Here is a 25,654-nt window from a genome sequence, read left to right on the forward strand (position 1 = left end):
AATTGGGGGGGGCCTCTGCCGCTTCTAGGGCGACTAAGTACCCCCCCTCTGCCTCTGGAAGGGGGGGGGGGCACTCATGGGCAGGGAAAAGTCTCGAGGGAAGCAAAAAACGGGCCCCAATGGCAGACAAAGTCTTACCCTCCTGCTCACATCTAGTGAGTGTGTCTTTCACCTTGGGACCAAAGAGAGAGGACCCATCGAATGGAGCATCAGTGAAGGAAGACTTGAACGCCTCCGCAAAGTGACACAAGCGCATCCAGGCTTGCCTCCTAAGGGCTACGCCCAAACTCGCTGCCCTACCCACCCCCTCGGCTGCATACGATACGAGCCTCATGGACGAGTTAACAATGGATGAAAGGGTAGACAGCTGGGCATTGACAGACTGCGTCAACGCCTTAGGCACGTTAACCGACAGGGTATCTCCCAACTCCTTTACGAGATCCCTTTGGAGCCTCGTAAATTGGTATAAATAATTCAGCGACCGCAGGGTAAAGGTCGCTGACGTCAGGGTATGCTTCCCGTACCTATCCATGCTCCTGAACTCCTTGTTAGGAGGATAGATAGAAGTAGATGCCTCTGCCACATCTTGCTGGGTGGCAGACGCCACCACCATAGCATCAACCAGAACTCCCTTGGTTAGAAACTCCTTGCCAGGGGATGCGGATAAAAACTTGTTGGGGCGAGAAGGAACTGGCTCCACAGAGTCAGGGTGTTCCCACACCCTTCAACAAATAAGGTCCAGTAACTCATCGAAGGGTGGAGACACCCAGGAGGCGGAGGGTTGGTCTCCGAAGGCTTTGAGGAAGACAGACTCCTCCGTGGAAGGGATTTTGGATGGCCAGTCGCCTCTCTGTCTCAAGATCTCCAGGATATCGGAGAACGAGACAGTCAGAGGACGACTTCGGGGACCCTTCCACATCATCGAGGTCGGTGTCCGAGGTGACAGACTCATCTGGGGAGTCTATGTGCTTCCTCTTGCACAATTTTTTTCCCTGGAGGGCTCTTCAGGCATGAACTCTGAAGGCTCCACGGAAAACAGGGGACCACACAAGGAGGAATCCTCAGGCCTAGGAGCCGCGCTGTCCGAAGACAGGGGGGGCACCAGAAGCTCTTGCCGCCGTGTCTAGGGAAGGAGTCGCAGACTCAGGTGAAGTCACTAGAGAATTGGCCAGCGCGCTCCTCATAGCCTCGAAGGCGGGCCCACCAGAATCTGAGGAGAGGCCCATCCCCGAGACCATGACCGGTGTCGTGGTTCCCCTAGCCGAGGCGCCAAGAGGGAGACTCTGGGCCGAAACCAGAAGCCCCGATGAATCCCCCTCTGGCCTGGCTGAGTACACCTGAGAACCGAAACCTCTGGAAGGCACAGAAAGGGTTGGAGCTGAAGACTGTGCTGACAGACTAGCAGTGGGTCTCGGGACCGACTCAAGGACTTCACCCGACTCTGCGAACTCAGACTCAGACAACACCAAGGTTGTCGGAGGGGGAAGAAACGGTATCGAAAGGGCTGGCTTCAGGGCCGACTGGGCCAGAGCCGAAAATAACTTGGATAAGACAGGTGACTGGAGGAGCCTCTGGACCACCTTATCTACATCCGAATCTGAAAGCCTGGAGGACCTGGAGGAAACAGAAGGGGGCCGAGAAACTTTTTCTATCGGCTCCGAGACAAGGCTAGGAGGCCTGCTCCAAATCCGTTCCAAAAGGTTCGGGGCTGAAGCAGACTCGACCAGAACAGAGACCCCCTTCGGTGCCGATGGTTCAGGAGCTGACGAAACAGACCCCAGAGCAGAAACACTCTCCTGCGGCTCCGAGACCAATGGAGCCGACAAAGGAGACCCAGATTTAGACCCTCTATCCTGTGGCACCGAAATCAGTGGAGCTGAGGAAGGGGACAGAGTACCTGATCTCTCATCCCGAGACTCCAAAACCAGTGGAGCCGAGGAGGGAGACCCAGATTTAGATCCTCTATCCTTCGGCTCCGAGGTCAGTGGAGCCGAGGAAGGGGGGGACACAGACTTAGCTCTTTTAGCAGGCAGCTCTGACGGACTTGTCGGAGCCGAAGACTTAGTTTGTTTCAATTTTGAGGCGGGAGAAGAGGCCAAAGCTTCCTCAAAGGCTGGTTTGATCAGACCCTTCAGGATAAGCTTATTCTTTCCCTCGTGTAGGACATGAGAGGGGAAAGCATGGCAAACACTGCAAGATTCTTGCAAGTGTTTAGCCCCTAAACAATAAACACAGATGGCATGGCCATCTCTCAACAACATCTTGTAATTGCATTTCGAACATTTTTTAAAGCCCGATGGCTTATGTTCCTTTTTTTTGTCAGACATACTCACTGTAACACACTCAAAATACACAAGGAGGGAAGGGGGAGAAAGAGCTCTAACTTAAATGCTCTACAAGAGATAGGGCAAAGGCCCACTAACTAAAACGGGCCTAGCCCGCCAAACAGAAGGGATTACCACAACAATTCAAAAAGACACAGTCACTCACAATGGAAATACCAACAAGATAGCTATTAAAATAGCTGGTGAGTATAAATTCTAAAGCTAACTGCTTAAAAGCGACCAAAAGGCCAAAAAAGAAGGGTACTTAGCCACAGCCAAGTCGAGACCACGTCGTTACTCTAGGAGCGGCAAACGAGATCTGGGAGTTTGGGCATGGTGCATCCTGGGATAAGGGGGTTGAGCCCAGCTCATGAGAGACTTCATGCTAGTGTATCGGCCGAGTCGGAGCAGATTCTCGGCTCCGAGCCCATCAGTTATGAATGTAGGCGAGATAGGATCGCATTACATCTCACATATTTGAAATCTCATTCTAAGAAAATAAACGGAATAAAAAAATAAAAATCACATCAGCAGTCCCCATACTTATTTTGCATTACGAAAAGAAATGGACAGCGCAGCAGTAGCGTTGTCGCCCTCACAGCAAGAGGTTCTCCAGTTCGATTCTCGGTTGGGGTACCTTCAGTGTGGAATCTATATGTCCTCCCTGCATTCGTGTGCGTTTCTTCCGGGGGCTCCAGTTTCCTCCCACATTACAAACACATGCATCTGGAGCATTCCTCCCCGAGCCTCCACTGAAAATTGGCTCGTTCCAAGTTGGACTTTCCTGGTTAAATGTAAAATAAAATTAATAAAATGCAAGAAATACTTGGAGATTCTGGTGCATTAATAGTACAAAGAATACAGAGATGACATATTCATATATGAAAGTTTTCCTTGAAAAAATTCCTGACCCTTCCTCTTTCTCCCACACTTCTGCTTTAGTAAATTTTGTCAGCTCTGCTCATTCACTGGTAACTGAAAGCTGTATTCTAAGCAAGCATAAGGAAAACGAGAGCAGTCTGTAGCTTCGTAGACAAAAGGAAAACACAGGTAAGCAAGTACTAGGCTAGCTATCCTAGTGGGCCATTTTAAGACTAGCCAATTTCCCTTGGTTTGAATCAGACTGTATACTATCATACTTTCGAATCCAACTCTGTCGACTGCACTATGTTCAAACACAGCAACGTCGAACTTCAAAAGGAAGCCTAGGAACGGTTTTAACATGGGTCGAGATAGGTGTTCACTGCTATTGCCGAACTACAAACCTCACCCCTATCTCAACCCGTGTTAAAACCCATTCCTAGGCTTGCTTTTGAAGTTCGACATTGCCGTGTTCGAACATAGTAAGGACGACGAAGTTGGATTCGAAATTATGATAGTAAACCAATCAGACTTTGTATCTCGTGTCTGAGGGGTAAATACATAAACCATTATGCCAACATTCAACCCAAAATGTGAGTATTTAAATTGTTTATGTAGTATTGCAGTACAACACATCCCTGTTCTTCATATAAAAGTATTTCCTTGCCAACTAAAGATTTGGAACATTTTCAGTTTAATAACTTGTATTGCTTTATTATCCTCAGTAAGGTTTTCTTTTATTTTGCTTTCTCAGTAATTTTATATTGAAAAAAATATATAACGTATAAGCACAATTCTACCTCCTATGTACTTAATTTGACTGCAGTACTCTATGGAAGACGCTGGCAAAAATTATCCTGTCAGTCCAACTGGCAACAGCAGCAGTACATCTAAAGCACACAGTCTGCATTCCATGATGAATTAAATTCCAGTCTTAAACCTTTCTGCTCAAATAGGACAGAATCTATAACTATTGTCTTGCAAAGTAATTGATCCATCTCGGGTACAAACCTCAAATTTAGAAGCAATAAGGATAGCTGTGGAGCCAATCAGCTGTAACGTTTCCCTCTTACAGATGCACTCTGCAAGATAGTGGTCAACCAGCTTAACTGCCAAATATAATGTCTCATGGTTCAGTTCAAAATTTTCCTGTGAAAACAACAAAAAAAGTATTACTACACACCATTTCACAGCAGTAAAACACTAGCACACAATCGCCAAGCTGACATTAACAGCCAAGTACTGCTCTACATACACACCCATTTAATTAAGTTAGCAAGGTACCCAATGCTTGTGACATTACTGTCAGTTTTGTGAGCAAATGTACATTTAAGTTTGTAATGCTATACTTCAGTGACTTCAAAGATGATTTTAAGAGACCAGAAGAACGAAACACTGAACACTGAGACGAAAACAAAACTCCAGAACACTGAAAAACACGCAAGTTTACAAAACAAACACAACTACCCCACACTATTAAACAAAACACCCTACACTAATGATAGGCAGGGGGGCAAGCCCCCTGCGGCCCCCTACTACACACACATACTTACCTACAGCAGGACACGAAAACAGCCAATTCAAACCCCCGTAACATCGGGATTTTGAATTTCGCGCTTTTTGATGTTCTGCAGTTTCGTTGTCATCTCGGCATTCCGGATTTCGATCTTCTTTCGTCCAACTCAAGTAGACCCACGCACACACACACATATATATATATATATATATATATATATATATATACACACATATATATATATATATATATATATACATATATATATAAAAACATATATATATATATATATATATATATATATATATATATACACACACACACACACACACATCTACATCTATATATCTATATATATATAGATATATCTACATCTATATATCTATATATATATAGATATATCTACAGCTCTCTCTCTCTCTCTCTCTATATCTCTATCTCTATATCCCTATCTCTATATCTCTATATCTATATATATCTATATCTATATATATTCAACACACAAGCATGTGTGTATAGGAATGATTATGACAAAGCTAGATTAATTTCAGATTCTACATGTTAAAATCAAATCGCACTTTTCACACTACTATAATTTTCACAGAATTGACAGACTTAACCCATTCATAAGATACAAGGTTTCCCTAAATGGGGCTGTGTAGACCAGTCAAATACAACAGTTGGAATGCCCACAAAGGTTCCTTTCCAGGAGCATCCAGGGTATAGGGTATAAACACATTGTCCTATACAGATTGCCTTATAGTTCTAGCTCTATTCTCTCTCCTACAGGTTACTTGAGACACTATGCCTGGCATACAAGGCATCCTCAGATCCAGATGTAATGGACCTCTTGCACATCTGCAAAACAAAGATCATCAGAACCACTAGATCCAAGGATTCAAATTTTGCTTGTGACACAAGTCATGTTGGCAAGACATATATGTTGCAGCGGATCCCCATACTCTAGAACCGGCTTCCCATCCAGAGTCCATCCCTAAACCTATTTAAGTGCAACTTTGACCAATGGATGGGAAACTGGAAATTCAGCCAGGGACTGGCCCCTACATCTCTGGATTGACAGAGGCAGACAGTAGTGCCTAAACTAACATTCACCACATGATCTCTAGAAACTTCAAAATCAACATATATCCTCCTAAACATTCATAATATGTAGGAACCATACCTTTCAAAATGTCTAGATTTTTGCTGAATGTCCAGAGGACTGAAGTCACTAAATAATGGCATACATTTGGGTTTCAGACTTCATATCCCTCAAAAATGCATTCCAACACAAATCCTGTTATTCCACAGCCACTTTCTAACTGCAATATTTAAAATCTGTCCCTATTTTGGGTCCTTTTCCCACACATTTCAGGATTTGTCCAGATTTCTTGAGCTAAGAGGTTGAGAGGCATTACAGGAACACGGCTGGGTTGGGTTGCAAGTCTTATAAAGGCCCTGGTGGCAGTTAGCCTAGTGTATTCCCCACTCATAGTAGATAAACTCTCCCAGCTAGGCATCAACCCATGTTACCAGATGGGTAGCCAACTGGCTCACTGACAGAACCCACTCAGTCAAAACAGGGGAAGCCACCTCTAGTAGTAGTAGACTAGTAATGAGTGGTGTACCCCACGGATCGGTCTTGGGGCCTCTACTGTTTGGGATATACTTTTCTGAGGTGCAAGCTAAAACCAGTGGTCTGTGGCTGACCAAGTTTGCAGATGACTGCAAGCTGAGCCCTGTCTTAATTTCCCCTAGTGATGTGAACATCCTCCAAGAGGGTCTTACCCAAACAAATGACTGGTGCCAGAAGCATGGCCTCAAACTGAATGCCAAGAAATGCACCATTATCCCCTTTTGGGAAAATGGAGTCCCCACTAATTATCACATTAATAATGTACTAAGCACGCAATAAGTCGTGAAGGACTTGGGTACTCATATTGATAGCAACCAGAGTTTTGACCACCATGTTGCCTCCATTGTACGGAAGGCTTTCTACACAGCCCATCTCATAAGTAGGGGTATTTCACCCAGGAACAAGGAGGTCATAACATCCCTGTACTCCTCCCTTATCAGACCCATTATTGAGTACAATGCCCCCTTTGGCATGTACCTTGCCAAGCACATGCAGCAGCTAGAGAGACCACAGTTTTCTAACCAGGAAAATCCAGGGTCTCAAACACCTGTCCTGTACTGATAAGCTTAAAGCCCTGTCCCTCTACTCAGTCTGTCCCCATTCTTCTTCTGGGACAGGCTGAATAGCCCTGATGCTTAGAGAGAGAACTTCCTTTTGAGCCTCTCCCCCCTGATTTGGGGGTAGGTCTGGCCAACCGTTTGGGGTTGGGTAAGGAGTGGAAGTGTAATCTGTATCACTGGGAAACTATATTTAAAACCCATTTGTCCTGGGTAACGAGTTCCCAATTCTTTGCATGCAGGGCAGTCTTTCCCTCTAAAGGAGCAGTCAGTTGAGCAGGGCTTGGAAGGTTTAAATTTAAGTAATTGAGACAGTTTACCATAGCGGGGAGTCTTACTACTCCCTGCTTTGGAAGTGGGAGCCCCCCACTGCTTAGGCCTGTGAGTACCTTGGGACTGAAGCCTGGGTGTCCTGCTGGTTCTGGGTTTGGACTGAGAAGGCCTGGAAGAGGCAGGAAAGGACCAATTCTTAAGGCCAATGCCTACTAAATCTGGGAGGTTGTACTTGCAGGAAATCTAACAGTTTGCATAGATTTAGCTTTTTCCTCCATATTTTTAAGTACTACTACTGCTTTGCTGCCAAATAGCTGGTCATGGTTTAAGGGAGAATCAAGTAATTTAGCTTTAACATGATCTGGCAAGGATTGTTCATTAAGCCAAGCATGCCTTCTGAGTACAGGCCCAGTGACAGCAGCCCTGCAAGATGCCTCTAATGAAACAAAACCACATTGCAAAGTATATTTTCCAACTTGCTCAGCAGAATGCATTAAATCCTGTAAATCTATTTTCAGCAGAGTCAGGAATCAACATCATTTTTTCTGTTTAAGCAATCCAATAATATGCTGCTGATACTTTAACATATGAAACTGGCAGTTTAAGGCCCTAATGGCCAAGGGTGCAGAAGTGTATACCTTCTTACCCAATCTATCCAGCGCCCTGGAATCTCTATCAGAGGGGAAAGGATTTTTGGCAGTAGTAGCTTTAATGCCTTTCGGTCCCTGTGAAATGGTCTCAGGATCCACAGTAGGATTTTTTTTAGAGAGGAATTTGTGAGAGTCGGGTACTCCAATACCCATCAGGTTTTCTGGGAGCAGGAGGTAGTGTCAGGGGCCAGGCTAGATTCTGAGATAGCATCATCTACAAATGTCCAGTACAGGAGGGATAGGCTAAAGGCCTGTGTTGAGGAAGGAGCAAGAATTCCCTAAGCCTCTTTTTGGAGTCAGAGAAATCCTGGCTTTCCCAGCGAAAATGCTCCCTAAGAGTATGCAAGGTTTCACTAAAAGAGAAATTCTCTGGAGGGGAAGCAGAGGGAATGGAGTCCTCTGCATCACAGTCCTCATAGGTAGATAAGGGCAAATCCTGGTCATCAGAGAAAACAGAAATTTCAGAGTCCTGATCAGAAGAATCAGAAGGAAAATCAGTCTTGGCTCTCACAGTAATAAGGTCTTCAGCCATTCTTATTTGTTTTTTAGGCATAAGGGCCTGACCATGCAGTCTGGGCATCAGTTTTCTAGGCATGGATCAAGTTTTAGGACTTGAAGATGGCATCAGTTTAATATGCAAATCAGTAGGCCTGAAAACACCCTCAAGCCGGTACCTGCACAGCTGCTCTGGACCCATCCAAGGTAGAGACATCCGCAGGTTCCACAGTCGAAGAAGCATTATGCGGTATACCGGACTCCAAATGGGTCTCAGTAGAGGCCTGCGAATCTGAAGTACTGGGTATCAGGGGCTGCGAAAGCACCTCACTGAGTACCGGCGAACTGGCGACCAACTTAGAAGCGTTATCCGCAGCTTTGGACCTATGCGGTCTGTCTTTATCTCTGCATTTTTTTCGGAATGTCGGTAGTCTGATGGCTTACAGAAGCCATTTCTGGATAATTGAACAGAGTATCAAAATATTTAGATGCGTAAATGAACCGGCGACTAATAGTACGAGGTTTGAATAAGGCACAAAACTGACAGAGGTACGTTGTGGTCTGGGCCTAAGCAAGGAATGCAGTACGAATGAAAATCTTTATGAGACATTAGATTTCCACAAGAAATACAATTGTCAACTTTTACTGACATCTGTTTAGAGCAAGAAAAAGGTTCCCCAATGGGGTACTTAGCTTAGCTGAACACTTCGGATCTGAAACTCGAAAACGAAAATTTCAGGAGTCGGCCGACTGGTACTTGCGAACTGCTTCTGCTTTGGGCACCGCATGGCAAGAAAGACGGATGCAATTACATCGGCTGCATGCTTTATACCCCTAACTTCCTGACGTCATGGAAGATGACACCGCAACTGACGCAGGACCCAAGACTTTGACTGAAGGCTACTGCAAGCAGATAACCCAAATGTGATGAATGCAACACTAAAACATGAAGTACATCTTGAAGGCCAGTCAGACAGACCCAAAGATAGTGTCATCCAGAATTGTCAAGTGTCATATGCTGACTAGTCTGCTCTAGATTGACGGTAGAGCTTTCTAGTGCCAAAGAGTTATGTCCATAGCCTAAATAAATACAGGGGATTGGAGGGAGGGAAGGAATACTGCAACATGAAAGAAGGACAGCTATGGTTATGGTAAGATTTTGCACAACTATTCTATGTCCTTCTACTCCTATGCTGCAGTGTTCTTAGGGTAGGAGAGTACCACAGCTTAATTAGAGGGAAGGGTGAAGGTAGAAGTGGAAGATTCCAGAAGCCCCTGCAAGATTGCTCTAGCAAATCCTGCCCTGGCTCTGGAGACGTGGTCCAATTTGTAGCATTTGGTGAAGGTGTGAATTGTGGACTAGGTGGCTGCTTCTAGAATGGATGCTGTTGTCCAGCCCTTTGAGGAAGGCTTTGGAAGCAGCCATGCCTCTAATAGAATGTGCTCTCACCCCTTGGGGTAAGTGCTTGCCATGATGTAATTAGCAGAAGGAAATAGATTTTCTGATCCAACATGAAATAGTTTGTTTGGAGACTGCTTTGCCCAGGGCTCTGGGGTCAAAGGAGACAAAGCTAGATTTTCTGAAGGGCTTAGTTTTGTCTAGAATGGAGAATCCTCTGACTATTGTTAGTTGGAGAGGGGAAGAAAGTAGGCAGATGAATGGATTAGTATAAGGACAGTTCATTGACCACCTAAGTATAAAGGAAGGGTTAAGTGTGTAGGGTCACCCTATCCTGGTGGAAAGTAGAGTGTGTGTGTGTGTGTGTGTGTGTGTGTGTGTGGGGGGGGGGGGGGGGGCAAGGCTTGAGAGCCTGTAACTCTGACACTCTCCTAGAAGAAGTAATGCCCATCAGCAGTACAGTCTTCCATATACACATTTGTAAAGTAGCAGTGCTAGCTGGCTCAAAAGGGGGCCAATGTTAGTTTTTCCAGAATGAAGTTTAGGTCCCAGGGTGGTGTGATGGGTTTCCTAGGTGGTCTGATGTGCAAGACCCCTCTCAGGAAAAGTTTTACGTCCAGCCTGGATAGCAAAGGGGGATCCCAGAGGTAGACGAGCTGAAATGGCTGAAAAGTGGACTTTCACTGAAGAGCAGGAAAGGCTATCCTTAATGAGTTCACACACACATAGGCAAGGACTAGGGATGGGTCTGTCTGGCCGGGGTTCCCTGTCCTTATGTAAACCATCATTTGGAGACTCTCTCCCATTTTGATAAGTATGATTTCCTAATAGCAGATTTTCTGGCCTCCATCAGGACTGTAAGCATGTCATCTGAGTAGTGATGTCTGAAAGGGATTTAAAGTTTAGTTGGGCCTAACATCTGTTGGCGAGGGTGAATTAGCATTCTCTTTTGCTGTGTGAGTAGGTCCACCTTGTGGGGTAACTTGCGGCGATTGCCCCTGGCTGAGAGAAATAGGGGGAACCAGTGTTGCCTTGGCCAGTAGGGAGTCACCAGCAAGATTTTTGGTTTGTCCTTTCTGATTTTCAGTAAGACCTTTTGGATTAGTGGGAAGGGTGTAAAAGCATATAGAAACAGTCCCTCCCTTCCATGGAATACTGAACGGATCCACCCTCCAGGCATGTGAAGAGTGATTCTTGGTGCAGAATTTGTTTAATAATCAGTTCTGGGGGGAGGCAAATGGATCCACTTGAGGTGTGCCCCACCGGTGGACAATGATTAGAAAGGTGTCCCTGTTCAACATCCACTTGTGCTGTAGAGAGGATGTTCTGCTGAGAATATCTGCTTGTTTGTTGTCCTGAGAGGGGATTGTATGAGGCATGCAGGGTCAACTTGTGCCTGGAGGTGAGGTCCCAAATTTGTATTGTTATTCTGCATAGGGAGGTAAGCCCCCGTCCCTTCTTGTTTGTTGAGATACCACAACTGTGGTGTCTGTGAATATTTGAAGGGGGCCCGGTTGGAGAAGAAAAGCCACCAGGGCCACAAGAACTGCAGTCATTTCCCTTACACTGATGTGCTTCTTTTGAAGGGTAGGGATTCCATGTCTCATGTACCTTGAAACCTTTGCAGGTGGCTCCCTACCCTAGGTCTGATGCATCTGTATGCATAAGCTGGATTGGGGAGGTGATTTGAAGTGGTAGTTCCAGGTTGTAAAGGATTTGTTGAATCCACCACCTTAGTTCTGTTTTGAGGCAGGGCAGACAAGGAATTTTTTTGCTCTAGGGAGTGTTGGTGTTGTGACCACACATTTTTCGGGTACAACTGGAACTTTCACATGTGCATTCTTACCAGGGGCAGCATAGGAATGGTGGCTGCCATCTGCCCCATGAGTTGCAGGAATTGTCTTGCAGACACCAGAGAAGCTAGTAAAATGTTTTGGAAGTGGCTGGTGAGTTGCAGTACTTTGCCCTGGGGAAGAAAACCCTGCATCAGGTCTCTCCTGATCCTGCAGCCCAGAAGATTTTGTCTTGCTGTGAGAGTAAGGAGGATTTGTTTAAGTTGAGGGTGAAACCGAGGTTTTGTAGAGGGGAGGTGGTGAACCGGAGACGATTTTGGAAGAGGGCTTCCATTTCTGCTAGGAGAATGTCATCTAGATAGGGATAGGTTTGGACACCATTGGTCCTGCAGTAAGCAATTGCTGGGGCTAGGCATTTTGTAAAAACCCTGGGTGCAGTAGACAAACCAAAGGGCAAGGCTGTAAACTGAAAATGAGAGCAGGATCCAGTAAAATGTAAAAATATTCTGTTGGAGGGTTTTATGGGAATATGGAGATGAGCCTTTAGATCCAGAGTGGCTATGTAGGCCTGGGCTGGGATTAAAGGGAGAAGAGTTTGAAGGGATAGCATCCTGAATGTTGGTACTTTCAGGAATCTGTCTAGGAAAGATAAGTCTCGTATTGGTCTCAAAGGCCCATCCTTTTTGGGGACCAAGAGAGTCTCGAGTAAAATCCTTTTCCTTCCTGCCCTGGAGGGACAGGTTCTATAGTTCCTAATCTTAGGAGGTCTAGTAGAATGTGAGGAAAGAGGTGGATTTGACTTTTTGGAGGGAAGGGGGTGGACCTTGGGATGGGTTTTTCCTTTCAAGAAAGGAAGTATCCATTTTAAATGGAGTCAGTACCCATTGGTCTGATGTGATGGTTTTCCAAAAGGGGAGGAGGGCTAATAAAGATAGATGGGCAAGGCAGTCACGCATTGTTGGGTGCACTTCTATCCTGAAAAGGCAGACTTCGAGCAGGTTGTCTGGAGTAGGTTTGCCTCCTGGTTCCTCTCCTGTGCCTGGTAGAGGAGAGGGTGCCAGAGGAAGGAGTTGTCCTGACAAAAGCAGTCTTTGCAGGATAATTCCTGTTTTACTGAGGATTAAGAAAGACTAGCAAATGTTTGATGCCCTGGAGCTCCTTACTTTTCTCCTGCAGGTTTTTAAAAAGTTCTGCAGATTGTTTGCCAAACAAGAGGTTATGGTCTAATGAGGCATCGAGTGGTTGTAGGCGAAGCCAAGAGTATCTGTACAGAACTGAAGCAGAAGCTGCAGACCTAGCAGAGGCATCTGCAGCATAACTGCACCTAAAGGAATGTCTGGCTACCAGAGAAGCCAGGGACAGTTTAGATGCTATCTCAGATTTGGTAGGGCAGTCAGGGGTAGCAGCCAATAGATTGGAGAAAACTACAGTTGTGTACACTTACCATAAATGTATATATTAGAGTGTATTCGCTGTTGCAGTCATTACATTAGGGTAATCTGCTGGCAGGTTGCCCTCAGTCAGCCTGAATTCCAAAGTCTTAGGTCCTGCGTCGGTTGCTGTCTCTTCTTCCATGACATCAGGTCATTAGGGGTATAAAACAGGCAGCCAACACCATTTTCTTTAGTTTTTCTTGCCCCAGATATCAGGTGCCCCCCCACCCCCAAATGGGGAGCAAAAATAAATAAATAAATTATATATATACACACACATATATATCTATATATCTATATATATCTATATATCTATATATATCTATATATATATAAATATCTCTATATCTCTATATATCTCTATATATCTCTATATATCTCTATATATCTCTATATATCTCTATATATCTCTATATATCTCTATATATCTCTATATATCTCTATATATCTCTATATATCTCTATATATATACATTCAACAAACTTTACCTTAATCTAAAAGCAAATACACCACAAAGGCTGTAGAATATAATGAAGGAAAGAGAAGCTCCAGAATAAAAGGGGGATGCAACTCCTGGGGCAGGTAACCTGGACTGCAACAGAGAATACACTCTAACATCTACATTTATGGTAAGTGCACAGAACTGTACTAGGTTCTTCGTGTTTCACTGTTGCAGTCATTACATTTGGGTAGAATCCCAAAGCTATGGTTGGAAGCCTGGAGCTAAACAGCATTAGGGGCGGCTATAAGGCCCAGCAGAACTGCAGTGGCAAAGCCTGCCCTGGACTTACAGAAGAGATGCAAATGATGATGCTTTGTAAGTATGAAGTATGAACAGAACTCCAAGTAGCAGCTTCTAGAATGTCTTTTGGTCGGTACCCCTCTGAGAAAAGCTGCTGATGTAGCTGCATCCCTGGTGGAATGAGACCTAATGACCTTGGGCACCGGTTTACCATGATGCAAGTAGCAGAAATGAATGCAGTGGCTTATCCCCTTTGAAATAGTCTGCTTTGAAATGGCATTTCCCTCTGATCCTGCAGCAAATGCCACCAGTAGCTGTTCAGTTTTTCTAAGAGCTTTAGTCCTGCTCAAGTAGGATCTTAGCTGTCTGTGTACGTCCAAGGAATGCAGAATCTGCTCCCCCTTGTTCTCTGGATTTGGATAAAAAGTTGGCAGATGAATAGTTTGGTTAAGAGCCACACTGGAAACCACCTTAGGCATAAAGAAAGGATTGGTCCTGAGGGACACCCTGTATGGGTAAAATGTGATAAAAGGCTCCACAGCCATGAAGGCCTGTAGCTCTGAAACCCTTCTTACTGAAGTAATTGCCAGGAGCAAAGCGGTTTTCCATGATAAAAACGTTATATCTGCAGTAGCAGCTGGTTCAGATAGAGGCAGGGTGAGCTTTTCCAACACAAAATTGATCTTCTGGGAGGCCTTAAAATTTTGGCCCCTCTAAGATACTGTTTTAGCAAAGGGTGAGAAAAGATAGGTGGCTCTGTGTTGTAATGAGCCGAGATGGCAGAGGCATGGATTTTTATTGATGAAAAAGATAGGCCTTTGTCAAGCATCTCAGTCAAGTATTGTAAAATCTGAGGAATATTTGGCTCTGCTGTGTCAGTTCCTTGTGCTTGGTTCCAAGCACAGAATCTCTTCCATTTATCAGCATACGATTTTCTAGTACTAGGCCTTCTGGCTTCCAAAATGACATCCATCACAGATTTACTGAGAGGTGTTTGAAAAACTACATGATCAGCCATGCTGCCAGGTTCAGTGTTTGAAGCGGATTGTGCAGGATCTGATTGTTTTGCTGAGACAGTAAGTGAGGTATTTGAGGCAAGTACCAACCTGGGAATTGAGACAATTCCCTAGGATTGGATACCAGTGTTGGCGCAATTAGTATCATTTTTAGTTTTTCTTGTCTGACCTTTAGTAGGACCTTGGGAAGAAGCAGGAGGAGGAAAGGCATCCACTTTCCATGCTCGTCTGTGATAAGTCCTTGTGCAGAATTTGTCCAGCTGATAATTCCGAGGAGAGGCAAATAGGTCTATGTCTGGCCACCCCATTTCTTTGTTATGCTGAACACTTGTGGATCCAGTTTCCACTCGTGAGGGTCCATAAGGTTTCTAACTTAAGTTGTCTGCCAGAGTCACTTGCTTTCCTGGCAGGAATTGAGCTTGAAGATGTACTTGGTAAGCTAAGGCTGTGTCCCACAATGACATGGCTAGTCTGCAAAGGGGGTATGAGTGTGTGCCCCCCTGCTTGTTTATGTACCACATAACTGTGGTATTGTCCGTCTATCAGTAGTTGTCCTGGATCAAGTAAGTCCTTGTTAGCTGTTCAAAATGCCTTGACAGCCTTCATCTCTTTTTGATTGATATGCAGATGCATTTATTTTGGGGTCCATATTCCCTGAATGCATCTTCCCACCAGGTGGGCCCCCCATGCATAGTCCGATGCGTCTGTAGTTAAGGTTTGGCTGGCAGGGGGTAGAGTGAAGGACTGTCCCAGGTTTTGGTGACATGCCTCTTCCCACCAAAGAAACTCCTGTTGTAGGCAGGGAATGAGAGGAATCATTGTTTCCAGACTGTGACAATGTTGACTCCATAAACTTTTTAGGTACCACTGTAGTTTTTTCATATGCAGTCTTGCACATGTAAATCAGTAGAATGCAAGAGGTCATGAACCCCAAAGCCTGCAGAATTTGTCTTGCAGATAACTGGGTTTTTGTTGCCATCTGTTTGAAGTAAATAGTCAGTTGCCTTTGTCTGGTGTGAGGAAAGCCATCTGGGCAGCTGTATTCAAGCTTGCACCCAGGAATGTTATCTTTTCAGAGGGTACCAGTTGTGATTTTTTTTTCGTTTATATAGTGTACCGTAGGCATGTTAGAAGCCTTTTCACAAACACCAGATGCTGATGAAGAATGTCCTTGTTCTTTGCTTGAATGAGACAGTCGTCCAAATAAGGACAGATCTGTATACTTTGTCTGTAAAATGCAATTACTGGTGCCAGGCACTTTCTAAGACCCTGGGCGCAGTAGATAAGCCAAAAGGCAGTGCAGAGAATTGGTAATGCATAAAGCCGGCCTTGAAACAGAGGTATCTTCTGCATGATTACCCTATTGGGATATGCAGGTATGCCTTTTTAAGTAAAGTCACTAACCAAGCGTTCTTGCCCAGCATGGGCAGAAGCTGCTGCAATGTTAGCATTTTGAATTTTGGAATGTCCAGGAATGTGTTTAAGATTGATAAATCCAGTATTGGGCACCAGGCCTTGTCTTTTCTGGGTACCAAGAACAGTCTTGAGTAAAACCCTTGTCCTTTTTCCTGTTCTGGCACTGGCTGAATAGCCCCCATATCCATGAGGGACATTAACTTGTTTCTGTGCTTCTGCCCATTGATTTCTTGGCAGATCTGGCCGTTTGGAATTGGCAGAGTGTGGAAGTGGAATCTGTATTCCTGGGATACTATGTTTAATACCCACTTATCCTGGGTTATTAACTGCCAATTTTGAGCATAAAGTGCTAATTTTCCCCCTAAGGGAGCTGCCAAAAGATAAGAGCTTGGTGATGGCAGAGAGAAGTCATTGAGACTGTTTACTGTAGGGTTGCATTTTATTTCCTTCAGATTTGGAGGTACAGGCACCCCATTGCTTTGACCTGTAAGAATCCTGCGACTGATATCTAGAACCTTTAGGGTGCCTGCATTTGCCCCGTGTAGCTCTGTCGGACACAGGAAAAGACCAATTTTTTTGTAGGCCAGTGTCTACTGAAGCTTGGTGGCTGCACTTGTAAGAAGACTTACAGTTTGCATAGACTTAGCTTTGTCTTCCATTTTCTTTAAAACACCAGATCATGCTGTAAAGGTGCATCCAGCAATTTAGCTTTAACATGATCAGGCAAATTTTGCTCTTTCAGCCAGGCATGCCTTCTAATCACAGATCCAGTAACTGCGGCCCTGCAGGAGGCCTCTAAGGAATCAAAACTACATTACAAAGCATGTTTTCCAACTTGTTCTGCTGCATGCAATAATTCCTACAATTCTTTATTTTCTACACATTCAGAAATCAACATAATTTTCTGTTTCAGTAATCCCATAACATACTGTGAAACTGGCAGTTTAAGACCCTAATTGCCAAGGTTGCAGATGCAGAAATCTTCTTTCCCCATATATCCAGTGCCCTGGAATCTCTATCAGAGGGGGTAGGATTTTTTGCTGCTGAGGCCTTTACACCTTTTGGACCCTGTGAAATAGTTTCAGGGTCGGCAGCAGGGTTTTTAAATAAAAATTTGTGAGAGTCAGGAACCCTGTAATATCTGTCTGGCTTGCTAGGAGCCGGAGGTAAGGAGTGTGGAGTAAAGCTTGACTCCGAAAACACATCATCCACAATGTCTAAAACAGGAGGTATGGCTAAAGGACTATGCTGAGGGAGAAGGAGGAAATCCCTAAGCCTCTTTTTTGATTCTGAAAAATCTTGACTCTCCCAGTGAAAATGCTCCCTCAAAGTATGCAAGGTTTCTCCAAAGGAATAATCTTCAGGAGGAGATGCAGATAGGATAGATTCCTCTGCATCAGAATCCTCATAGGATGGTATAGAAAATTCCTGATCAGAAGAGGAATCAGAAGAAACAGAAACCTGATCTGAAGATTCATAATCAGTGTCTTGCCTAGGCCTCTTATCAGGAGGGGGCTGGGAACCCATGATCAAGGTAATTAGGTCTTCAGCCATTTTGATCATCTGCTTTTTGGGCATAGAGGCCTGAGCACGCGGCTCATGCGTAATTTTTTTAGCTTTAGAAGTTGCTTTTGTGTTTGATTTTGAAGCTGCCATCGGTTTTATATAGAAATGTTGAGGCCTGAAGACACCCTCAGAAGCAGATGCCTGCTCAGTGGCTCCGGACCCATCCGAGGGAGACATCCACGGGCACAATACTTTGAGAATCTCATGGCATGCCGGACTCCACATGGGTCTCGGTAGAAGCCTACGACTTGGAAGTAGCAGGTATCAGGGGATGCGAAAGCGCCTCATTGAGTACCGGCAAACCGGTGACTGGCTTAGGAGAAGCTTAGTCGTTGGTTTTGGACCTAGACAGTCTGTGTCTGTCCTTTTCTTTGCGTTTTTTGTGAACTCCGGTAGTCTGATTGCTATCAGACGACATTTCAGGATAATTAAATCTATTTCCAAAATATTTTGAAGCAAAGATATACTGAAGCTTAATAGTGCGTTGGTTAAATCTAGCACAAAACCAACAGCTAGGCACGTTATGATTAGGGCCTAGGCAAGGAATACAGTACAAATGGAAATCCTTATGAGGTATTTGCTTCCCACAAGTAATGCAATTATTAACTTTTACTGACTTCGGTATGGAGCAAGAAAAAGTTTCCCCAACGGGGTACTTAGCTTTAGTGAAGACTTCGGTTCTGAAACTCGAAGTTGAAAATTTCAGGAGTCGGTCGACTGGCACTTGCAAACTGCTTCTGCTACCGCACGGCAAGAAAGACTAAAGAAAATGGCGTTGGCTGCCCGTTTTACAACCCTGATGACCTGACGTCATGGAAGAAGAGACAGCAACCGACGCAGGACCAAAGACTTTGGAGTTCAGGCCAACTGAGGGCAACCTGCCAGCAGATTACCCTAATGAATTGACTGCAACAGTGAAACATGAACATCTATGTCCATGGCATATTCTATCATGTGTTTGGTAACTGATAGCTCAGGAAGTCAGGGTGGAGGAGGTGTACACTTTCCCAATCCTGTCCATGCTTTTGCTATCCTTACTAGTGGGCATAAAAGATGCTGAAGGAAACAGCCTGGATTGCTCGTCAGGGGAGACAATTACTGCAGGGTCTGCCAGGGGAGGCTTAACTATGAATTTTTGGTCATCGGGCACTTTGTAGAACCTGTCCGGTCACTTATGAGCAGGTGGTGGGGAGTCTGGATTCTTGGATGCTGAGGTGAAGGCATCTAGACAGGCAAGTAAAACCGGTGGGATGGCTGACGGGGAGGGTGATTCCACTTTAAGAGTTCAAAGTACATCCTCTAGGTGTCAGTCATCTGGGTAGTGTCCCATTTAAAGTATTCTTTCATCTTAGTAATGGTTTCCCCCAAAGGTGATATCCTCTGGTGGGGAGTCCCCTTTCAGTGGATTCTTCATCTGGGGAATAGTACTCCAGAGGGGAGGAAATTTGTGAGGCATAATAAATATACTCATCAGAACAGTAGTAAGGTTCTAAATCTTCCCCTCCATCTTGGGTAGTAGGCAAGAGGAAAGAAGCAGCAGAAGCAGGGCTAGGACTAAGCACTGGAATAGTGAAGGGGGAAGAGGTTGTGGGCCTAAGAGCGATAAAAGCCTGCATCGAGGAGTTAGTAAATGATAGTCAGTCAGGGACTGCTTCAGGGGTAGGAGTCAGGTGTTTGCTTTTTTGTTTTTGCTTAGAAGGCGTAGCTCTGGGAGAAGGCCTGGGCTTCAGGAAATGGCGTGTCGGTTGTCCAACTGTTTTTGGTTCCCCCTCGACACTGGTAGGGACTGACGTCTTTGCTGTCTCTGAGGACGTGCAGGCCGTTACTTCGAAAGCGGTTTCCTCGGTGGGAACCGAAGTAGACTTTTCAATCGGACGTCCCTTAATACCTAGATTGGAAGCTGGCGGGATGTCCGATGGCAGAGAGGCAACGAAGATAGGCCTGGAAACTTTGGCCTTTTTCCGTGGTTTTTTTTCAGTCAAAAAGTACAGTTGTGTACCTACCATAAATGTAGATGTTAGAGTGTATTCACTGTTGCAGTCATTACTCTTGGGTTATCCTGCTGGCAGGCTACACTCAGTCGGCCAGAATTCCAAAGTCTAGGTCTGGCATCGGTTGCGGTCGCCTCTTCCCTGACATCAGTGCACCAGGGGTATAAAAGATGTAGCAGACGCCATTTTCTTCAGTTTTTCTTGCCCCAGATGTCAAGTGCCCCCAAATTGGTAGGCTGAAAAATATGCCAATAAAAATGCATGCACAAAAATAATATTTCCTTCATCTACAAGCAAATATGCCAAACAGGTTGTATAGGATAGAGAAGTGCAGATAAGTCCCAGCAAAGAGAAGGGGATGGTGGGTGGGTAAGCTGGACTGCAACAGTGAATACACTAACATCTACATTTATGGTAGGTACACAACTGTACTATGTTCATAGTGTTTTACTGTTGCAGTCTTTACTCTTGGGTTGAATCCCAAAGTTGAGGTTGGGTGGCTGGGCTAAATAGGATTAGCAGAGGCTATGAGGCCCTGCAGAACAGCAGTGGCAAAGCCTGCTCTGGACTTAGAGTAAAGAGGTAAGTGGTAGTGCTTTGTGAAGGTGTGCACTGAACTCCAGGTTGCAGCCTCTAAGATATCTTTGGTTGGTACTCCTCTGAGGAAGGCTGCTGCTGACGTGGCTGCTGCTCTGGTGGAATGAGGCCTAAGGCACTGATTTGCCATGTTGAGAATAGCAGAAACGGATGCAATGGCCTATCCATTTAGAAATGGTCTGCTTTGAGATAGCCTTTCCTTGTGATCCTGCAGCATATGACACAAAGTTGCTCAGTCTTTCTGAAAGCTTTAGTTCTGTCCAAGTAGAAGCGTAACTGCCTGTGTATGTCCAAAGAACGCAGAATTTTCTCACCCTTGTTCTATGGATTTGGATAAAAGGTAGGCAAGTGAATGGTTTGGTTGAGGGCCACACTGGACATCACCTTGGGCATAAATGTAGGGTTTGTCCTCAGAGAAACCCTGTCTGGATGAAAGGTTCCACAGCCATGAGTGCTTGTAACTCAGACACTCGCACCTTGCAGAGGTTATTGCTAGGAGCAGAGCTGTTTGCCAGGATAAAAATTTTATATCTGCTGTTAATGCTGGTTTGAAAGGAGGCAGTGTAAGCTTTTACAAAACATAATTGTGGTCCCAGGTCGGAATTGGTGCTCTCCTTGGAGGCCCAATGTTTTTGGCTCCTCTGAGGTACTGCCTTATTAAAGGATGAGAAAAGATAGGTGGTTCCGTATTGTAATGGGCTGAAATGGCAGAGGCATGAATCTTAATTGATTGAGTACAATGCCCCATTTGGAATGTATCTGACCCGACACTTGCAGCAGCTGGAGAGGCCACAAAAGTTCCTCACCAAAAGGATAAAGGGTCTCAAAAATCTGTCCTATGCTGCCCGACTGAAAACTTCAGCTCTATTCAGTCGCTTACCGCTTGCTCAGAGGTGACCTGTGCCTGACATACAAGGCCATGTCAAACCCAGATTTGATGAATATGCTTCACCTCAAAAAATCTAGATCCGTCAGAGCCACAAGGGCGGGAGACTTAAACCTCGACACGGCTATTAATAGGACGTGCTGGAGGGATAGATTCATCACCCAAAGACTCCCTATGCTGTGGAACAAAATCCCGGTATATGTGAGGCAGAGCACCTCGCTGGCCTTGTTCAAGAGAAATCTTGACCAATGGATGGGAGATCGCAGATATACCCCAGGGATTACCTCAGTGTCACTGCTCGACAGAGGCACAGCAAAATAATGGGTATAGTTCCCCATACTAAAGGGGTAGCGTAAGCCACAAAACTATGGGCTAGGCTTGTAAATGCCCTCGGGCAGATAGGTTCATAGGTTTATACTAGGCTATGAGAAAGAAAGGCCTTTGTTCAGCATCTCAGTTAGGTATTGTAATATCTGCGGTATATTTAGTACACGTGTCAATGCCTTGTTCCTGGTTCCAAGCACAGAATAGCTTCCATTTTTCTGCATAAGATTTTCTGGTACTGGGCCTCCTGGCCTCCAATATAACATCCATAACAGTTTTTGAAAGAGGAGTGTTCTGACTGTCTACCTTATCCGTCATGCTGCCAGATTTAAGGTCCTGAGTTGGCCGTGCAGGATCTGATTGTTTTGTTGGGTCAGCAAGTGAGAAGTTTGAGGCAATATCCATGCTGGACCTTGAGATCAGCTCTTTAGGATTGGGTACCAGTGCTGGTGTGGCCAGTCTGGTGCAATCAGTATCATTTTTGGCTTCTCGTCTGACCTTTAGGAGTACCCTGGGAAAGAGGCGCACTGGAGGAAAGGCATATACTGTTAGATTTTTCCAGCTGAAGGATAGGGCGTCCACTTTCCATGCTTGCTTGTGATGAATCCTTGTGCAAAATCTCTGGCAGTTGAGGTGAGGCAAATAGATCTATGTCTGGGCATCCCCATTTCCTTATTATCATACTGAAGACTTGTGGATCCAGTTTCCATTCATGGGAATCCATGAGGTTTCTGCTTAGTTCGCCTGCCAGAGTATTTGTTTTTCCTGGCAGGAATTGTGCTTGCAGGTGAACTTGAAAAGCCAATGCTAAGTCCCATAAGGTCATTGTTTGTCTGCAGAGGGGGTAGGAGTGTGTACCTCCCTGCTTATGTACCACATGGCTGTAGTGTTGTCTATCAGTAACTGTCCTGGATGAAGCAAGTCCTTCAAAGCTGTGAGGGCATTTTGAACAGCTAGCATCTCTTTTTGATTGATGTGAAGGTGCATCTGGTTTGCAGGCCATGTGCCCTGAATACATTTTCCTGCCATATGAGCCCCCAGGCATAATCTGATGCATCCGTTTGTCAGTGTCTGTCTGGCTGTGGGTAAACTGAATGGCAGACCCTTGTTGTGGTGACAGGCTTCTGCCCACCATCGAAACTCCTGTTGCAGGCAGGGAATGAGTGCAATTACTGTCTCCAGGCTGTGGCAATGCTGAGTCCAAACACTTTTTAGATACCACTGTAGTTTCCTCATATGCAGTCTGGCATATAGAATTGGTAGAATGCAGGATGCCATGAAACCCAAGGCCTGCAGGATTTTCCTTGCAGATAAGTGGGTTTTTGTTGCCAATTTCTTGAAGTAAGTATTCAGTTGCTTTTGTTTGTCTGGCGTGAGATAAGCCATCTGGGCAGTTGTATTTAAGCTTGCACCCAGGAAAATTATCTCTTGAGAGGGCACTAGTTTTGATTTCTTTTCGTTTACTGTGTACCCTACGCCAATTAGTAATCTTTTTACAAATGCCAGATGCTTTAGAAGAATGTCTTTGTTCTCTGCTTGAACTAGGCAGTCGTCCAAGTAGGGATATATATGAATTGTCTGCAAAACGCAATTACTGGTGTCAGGCATTTTGTGAAGACCCTGGGTGCAGTAGATAAGCCAAATGGCACTGCACAGAATTGGTAATGCATTGAGCCAGCTATGAATCTGAAGTATCTTCTGCAAGATTGGGACATGCAGGTATGCCTCTTAGGTCCAAAGTTACGAGCCAAGCCTTCTTGCCCAGCATGGGCAGTAGCTGCTGTAGAGTCATCTTGACTTTTGGAACTTCCAGAAACGCATTTAATATAGACAGGGTCCAGTATTGGTCTCCAGAATTTGTCCTTTCTGGGTACTAGGAAAAGTCTGGAATAAAATCCTTGCCCCTGCTGTTGTTGTGGTACCTGCTGAATGGCCCTCATGTCCATGAGGGCTGTAATTTGTTTTTTGTGCCTCTGCCCATTGATTGTGTGGCAGGTCTGGCATACCTTTGACCTTGGTAGAGGGTGAAAATGGAACCTGTAGCCTTGGGACACTATGTTCAGGACCCATTTGTCTTGGGTAACCATTTGCCAATTTGATGAAAAAAGTGCTAGTTTTCCCCCTAAGAGGGCTGCCAAAAGAAAGGTGCTTGGATCTGGTAGAGTAAAGTCATTGGGACTGTTTCCTGTAAGGCTGTGATTTGTCTTCTCCACTTTTGGAGGTAGGAGCACCCCATTGTTTAGGCCTGTATGAACCTTGGGGCCGAGATCTGCCTCTGGGATGTCTGTATCTGCCTCTTTGTGGTCTGTCTGACACTGGAAAGGACCAATTTTTAGAAGGCCAGTTCCTGCTAAACCTGGGTGGCTGTACCTGTAAGAAATCATTGACAATCTGCATGGATTTTTCTTTATCCTCCATTTTTTTCAACACCTCTTCTGCTTTAGTACCAAACAAAGTATCATGCTGTAATGGTGCATCTAATAATTTTGCTTTAACATTATCAGGCAGATTCTGTTCCTTTAACCAAGCATGCCTTCTAATAGCAGAATCTGTAACAGCGGCCCTGCAAGAGGCCTCCAGTGAATCATAACCACGTTGCAAAGTATGCTTTCCCACTTGTTCAGCTGCATGCAATAAGTCCTGCAATTCCTTGTTCTCTGAACATTCAGTATTTGTCAACAATTTCTATTTAAGCAGTGACATTAAATATTGCTGATATTTAAGCATATGAAACTGACAATTTAAAGCCCTTACAGCCAGGGTAGCAGAAGTGTAGACTCCCCCCCCCCCATCTGTCTAGAGCCCTAGAATCCCTACCAGAGAGGACAGGGTTTTTTGCAGTGGAAGCTTTAACCCCTTTGGGACCCGGAGATATAGTTTCTGGGTCAGCAGCAGGGTTTTTATATAGGAATTTATGAGAATCCTGGACCCTGTAGTATCTGTCTGGCTTAGCAGGTGCAGGGGTAGAGAGTCAGGGGACAGGCCGGACTCTGAAAACACATAATCTACAATGTCTAGAACAGGTGGAATAGCAAGGGGTCTCTGCTGAGGAAGTAGCAGAAAGTCTCTGAGCCTTTTCTTAGATTCAGAATAATCTTGGCTCTCCCAGTGGAAATGCTCCCTCATGATAAGCAGGGTTTCCCCAAAAGAATAATCCTCAGGAGGAGAGGCTGAAGGAATGGATTTCTTCAGCATCAGAATCCTCATAGGGGAGCATGGAGTAATCCTGTTCAGAAGAGGAATTAGAGGAAATAGAAACCTGATCAGAAGAATCATACTCTGTCTCTTGCCTAGGCCTCTTATCAGGAGGGGGATGGGAGCCCCTGATCAAAGTAATTACGTCTTCGGCCATTTTGAGCATCTGTTTTTTAGGCATGGAAGTCTGAGTAGGAGAATGCTGCATTTGTTTCTTTGTCTTTAGAGTTGCTTTAGTCTTTGAAGCTGAAGATGGCTTAATATATAGTTGTGTAGGTCTGAAGACACCCTCAGAAGCAGATACCTGCTCAGTGGATCCGGACCCATCTGAGGGAATGATTTCAGAGTGTCCAATACCTTGAGTATCCAGAGGCCCAGTCGACTCCACGTGGAAGTCGGAAGTGGCCTGTGGCTCTGAGGTAGCGGGCGCCAGGGGCTCCGAAAGCGCCTTACTGAGAACCGGCGACTGGCCTAGCAGAGGCCTCGTCAGTTTTGGACCTCGGATGCGTATCCTTATCCTTGTCCTTGCTCTTTTTGTAAACTCCGGTTGTCGGCTGGTCCGACGGCACTATATAGTTAAATCTTCAGCCAAAGTAATGAAATGCAAAATCGAACCGACGCTCAATAGTGCATTGGTTAAATCAACCACAAAACCGACAGCTAGCAACGTTGTGATCAGGGCCTAGGCAAGGAATACAGTAAGAGTGAAAATCCTTATGAGGTATTTGCTTCCCAACAAGAAATACGATTGTTAACTTTTTCTGACATCGGTCTGGAGCAAGAAAAAAGTTTCCCCAACGGGGTACTTAGCTTTAATAAAGACTTCGGTTCTGAAATTCGGATTTGAAAATATCAGGAGTCAGCCGACCGGCACTTGCCAAATGCTTTTGCTTCGGGCACCGCACGGCAAGAAAGACTGAAGAAAGTGGCATCTGCTACATCTTTTATACCCCTGACGCACTGACGTCAGGGAAGAGGAGACAG

General features: G+C 45.0%; 1 protein-coding gene across 3 annotated transcripts in view; it reads right to left on the minus strand.

Moving 5' to 3' along the window:
- CCNB3 (cyclin B3) overlaps positions 1-25,654 on the minus strand; it is a 1,510,800-nt gene that overhangs the window by 614,809 nt on the left and 870,337 nt on the right. For all 3 annotated transcript variants that reach the window (XM_044057491.1, XM_044057492.1, XM_044057490.1), the window contains exon 8: positions 4,197-4,334. In XM_044057491.1, the coding sequence (XP_043913426.1) occupies positions 4,197-4,334 (138 nt within the window). The remainder of the gene's footprint in view (positions 1-4,196; positions 4,335-25,654) is intronic.

Source organism: Protopterus annectens, chromosome 15.part0 (assembly GCF_019279795.1).
Source record: "Protopterus annectens isolate FY-2018-M chromosome 15.part0, PAN1.0, whole genome shotgun sequence".
Taxonomy (NCBI): domain Eukaryota; kingdom Metazoa; phylum Chordata; order Ceratodontiformes; family Protopteridae; genus Protopterus; species Protopterus annectens.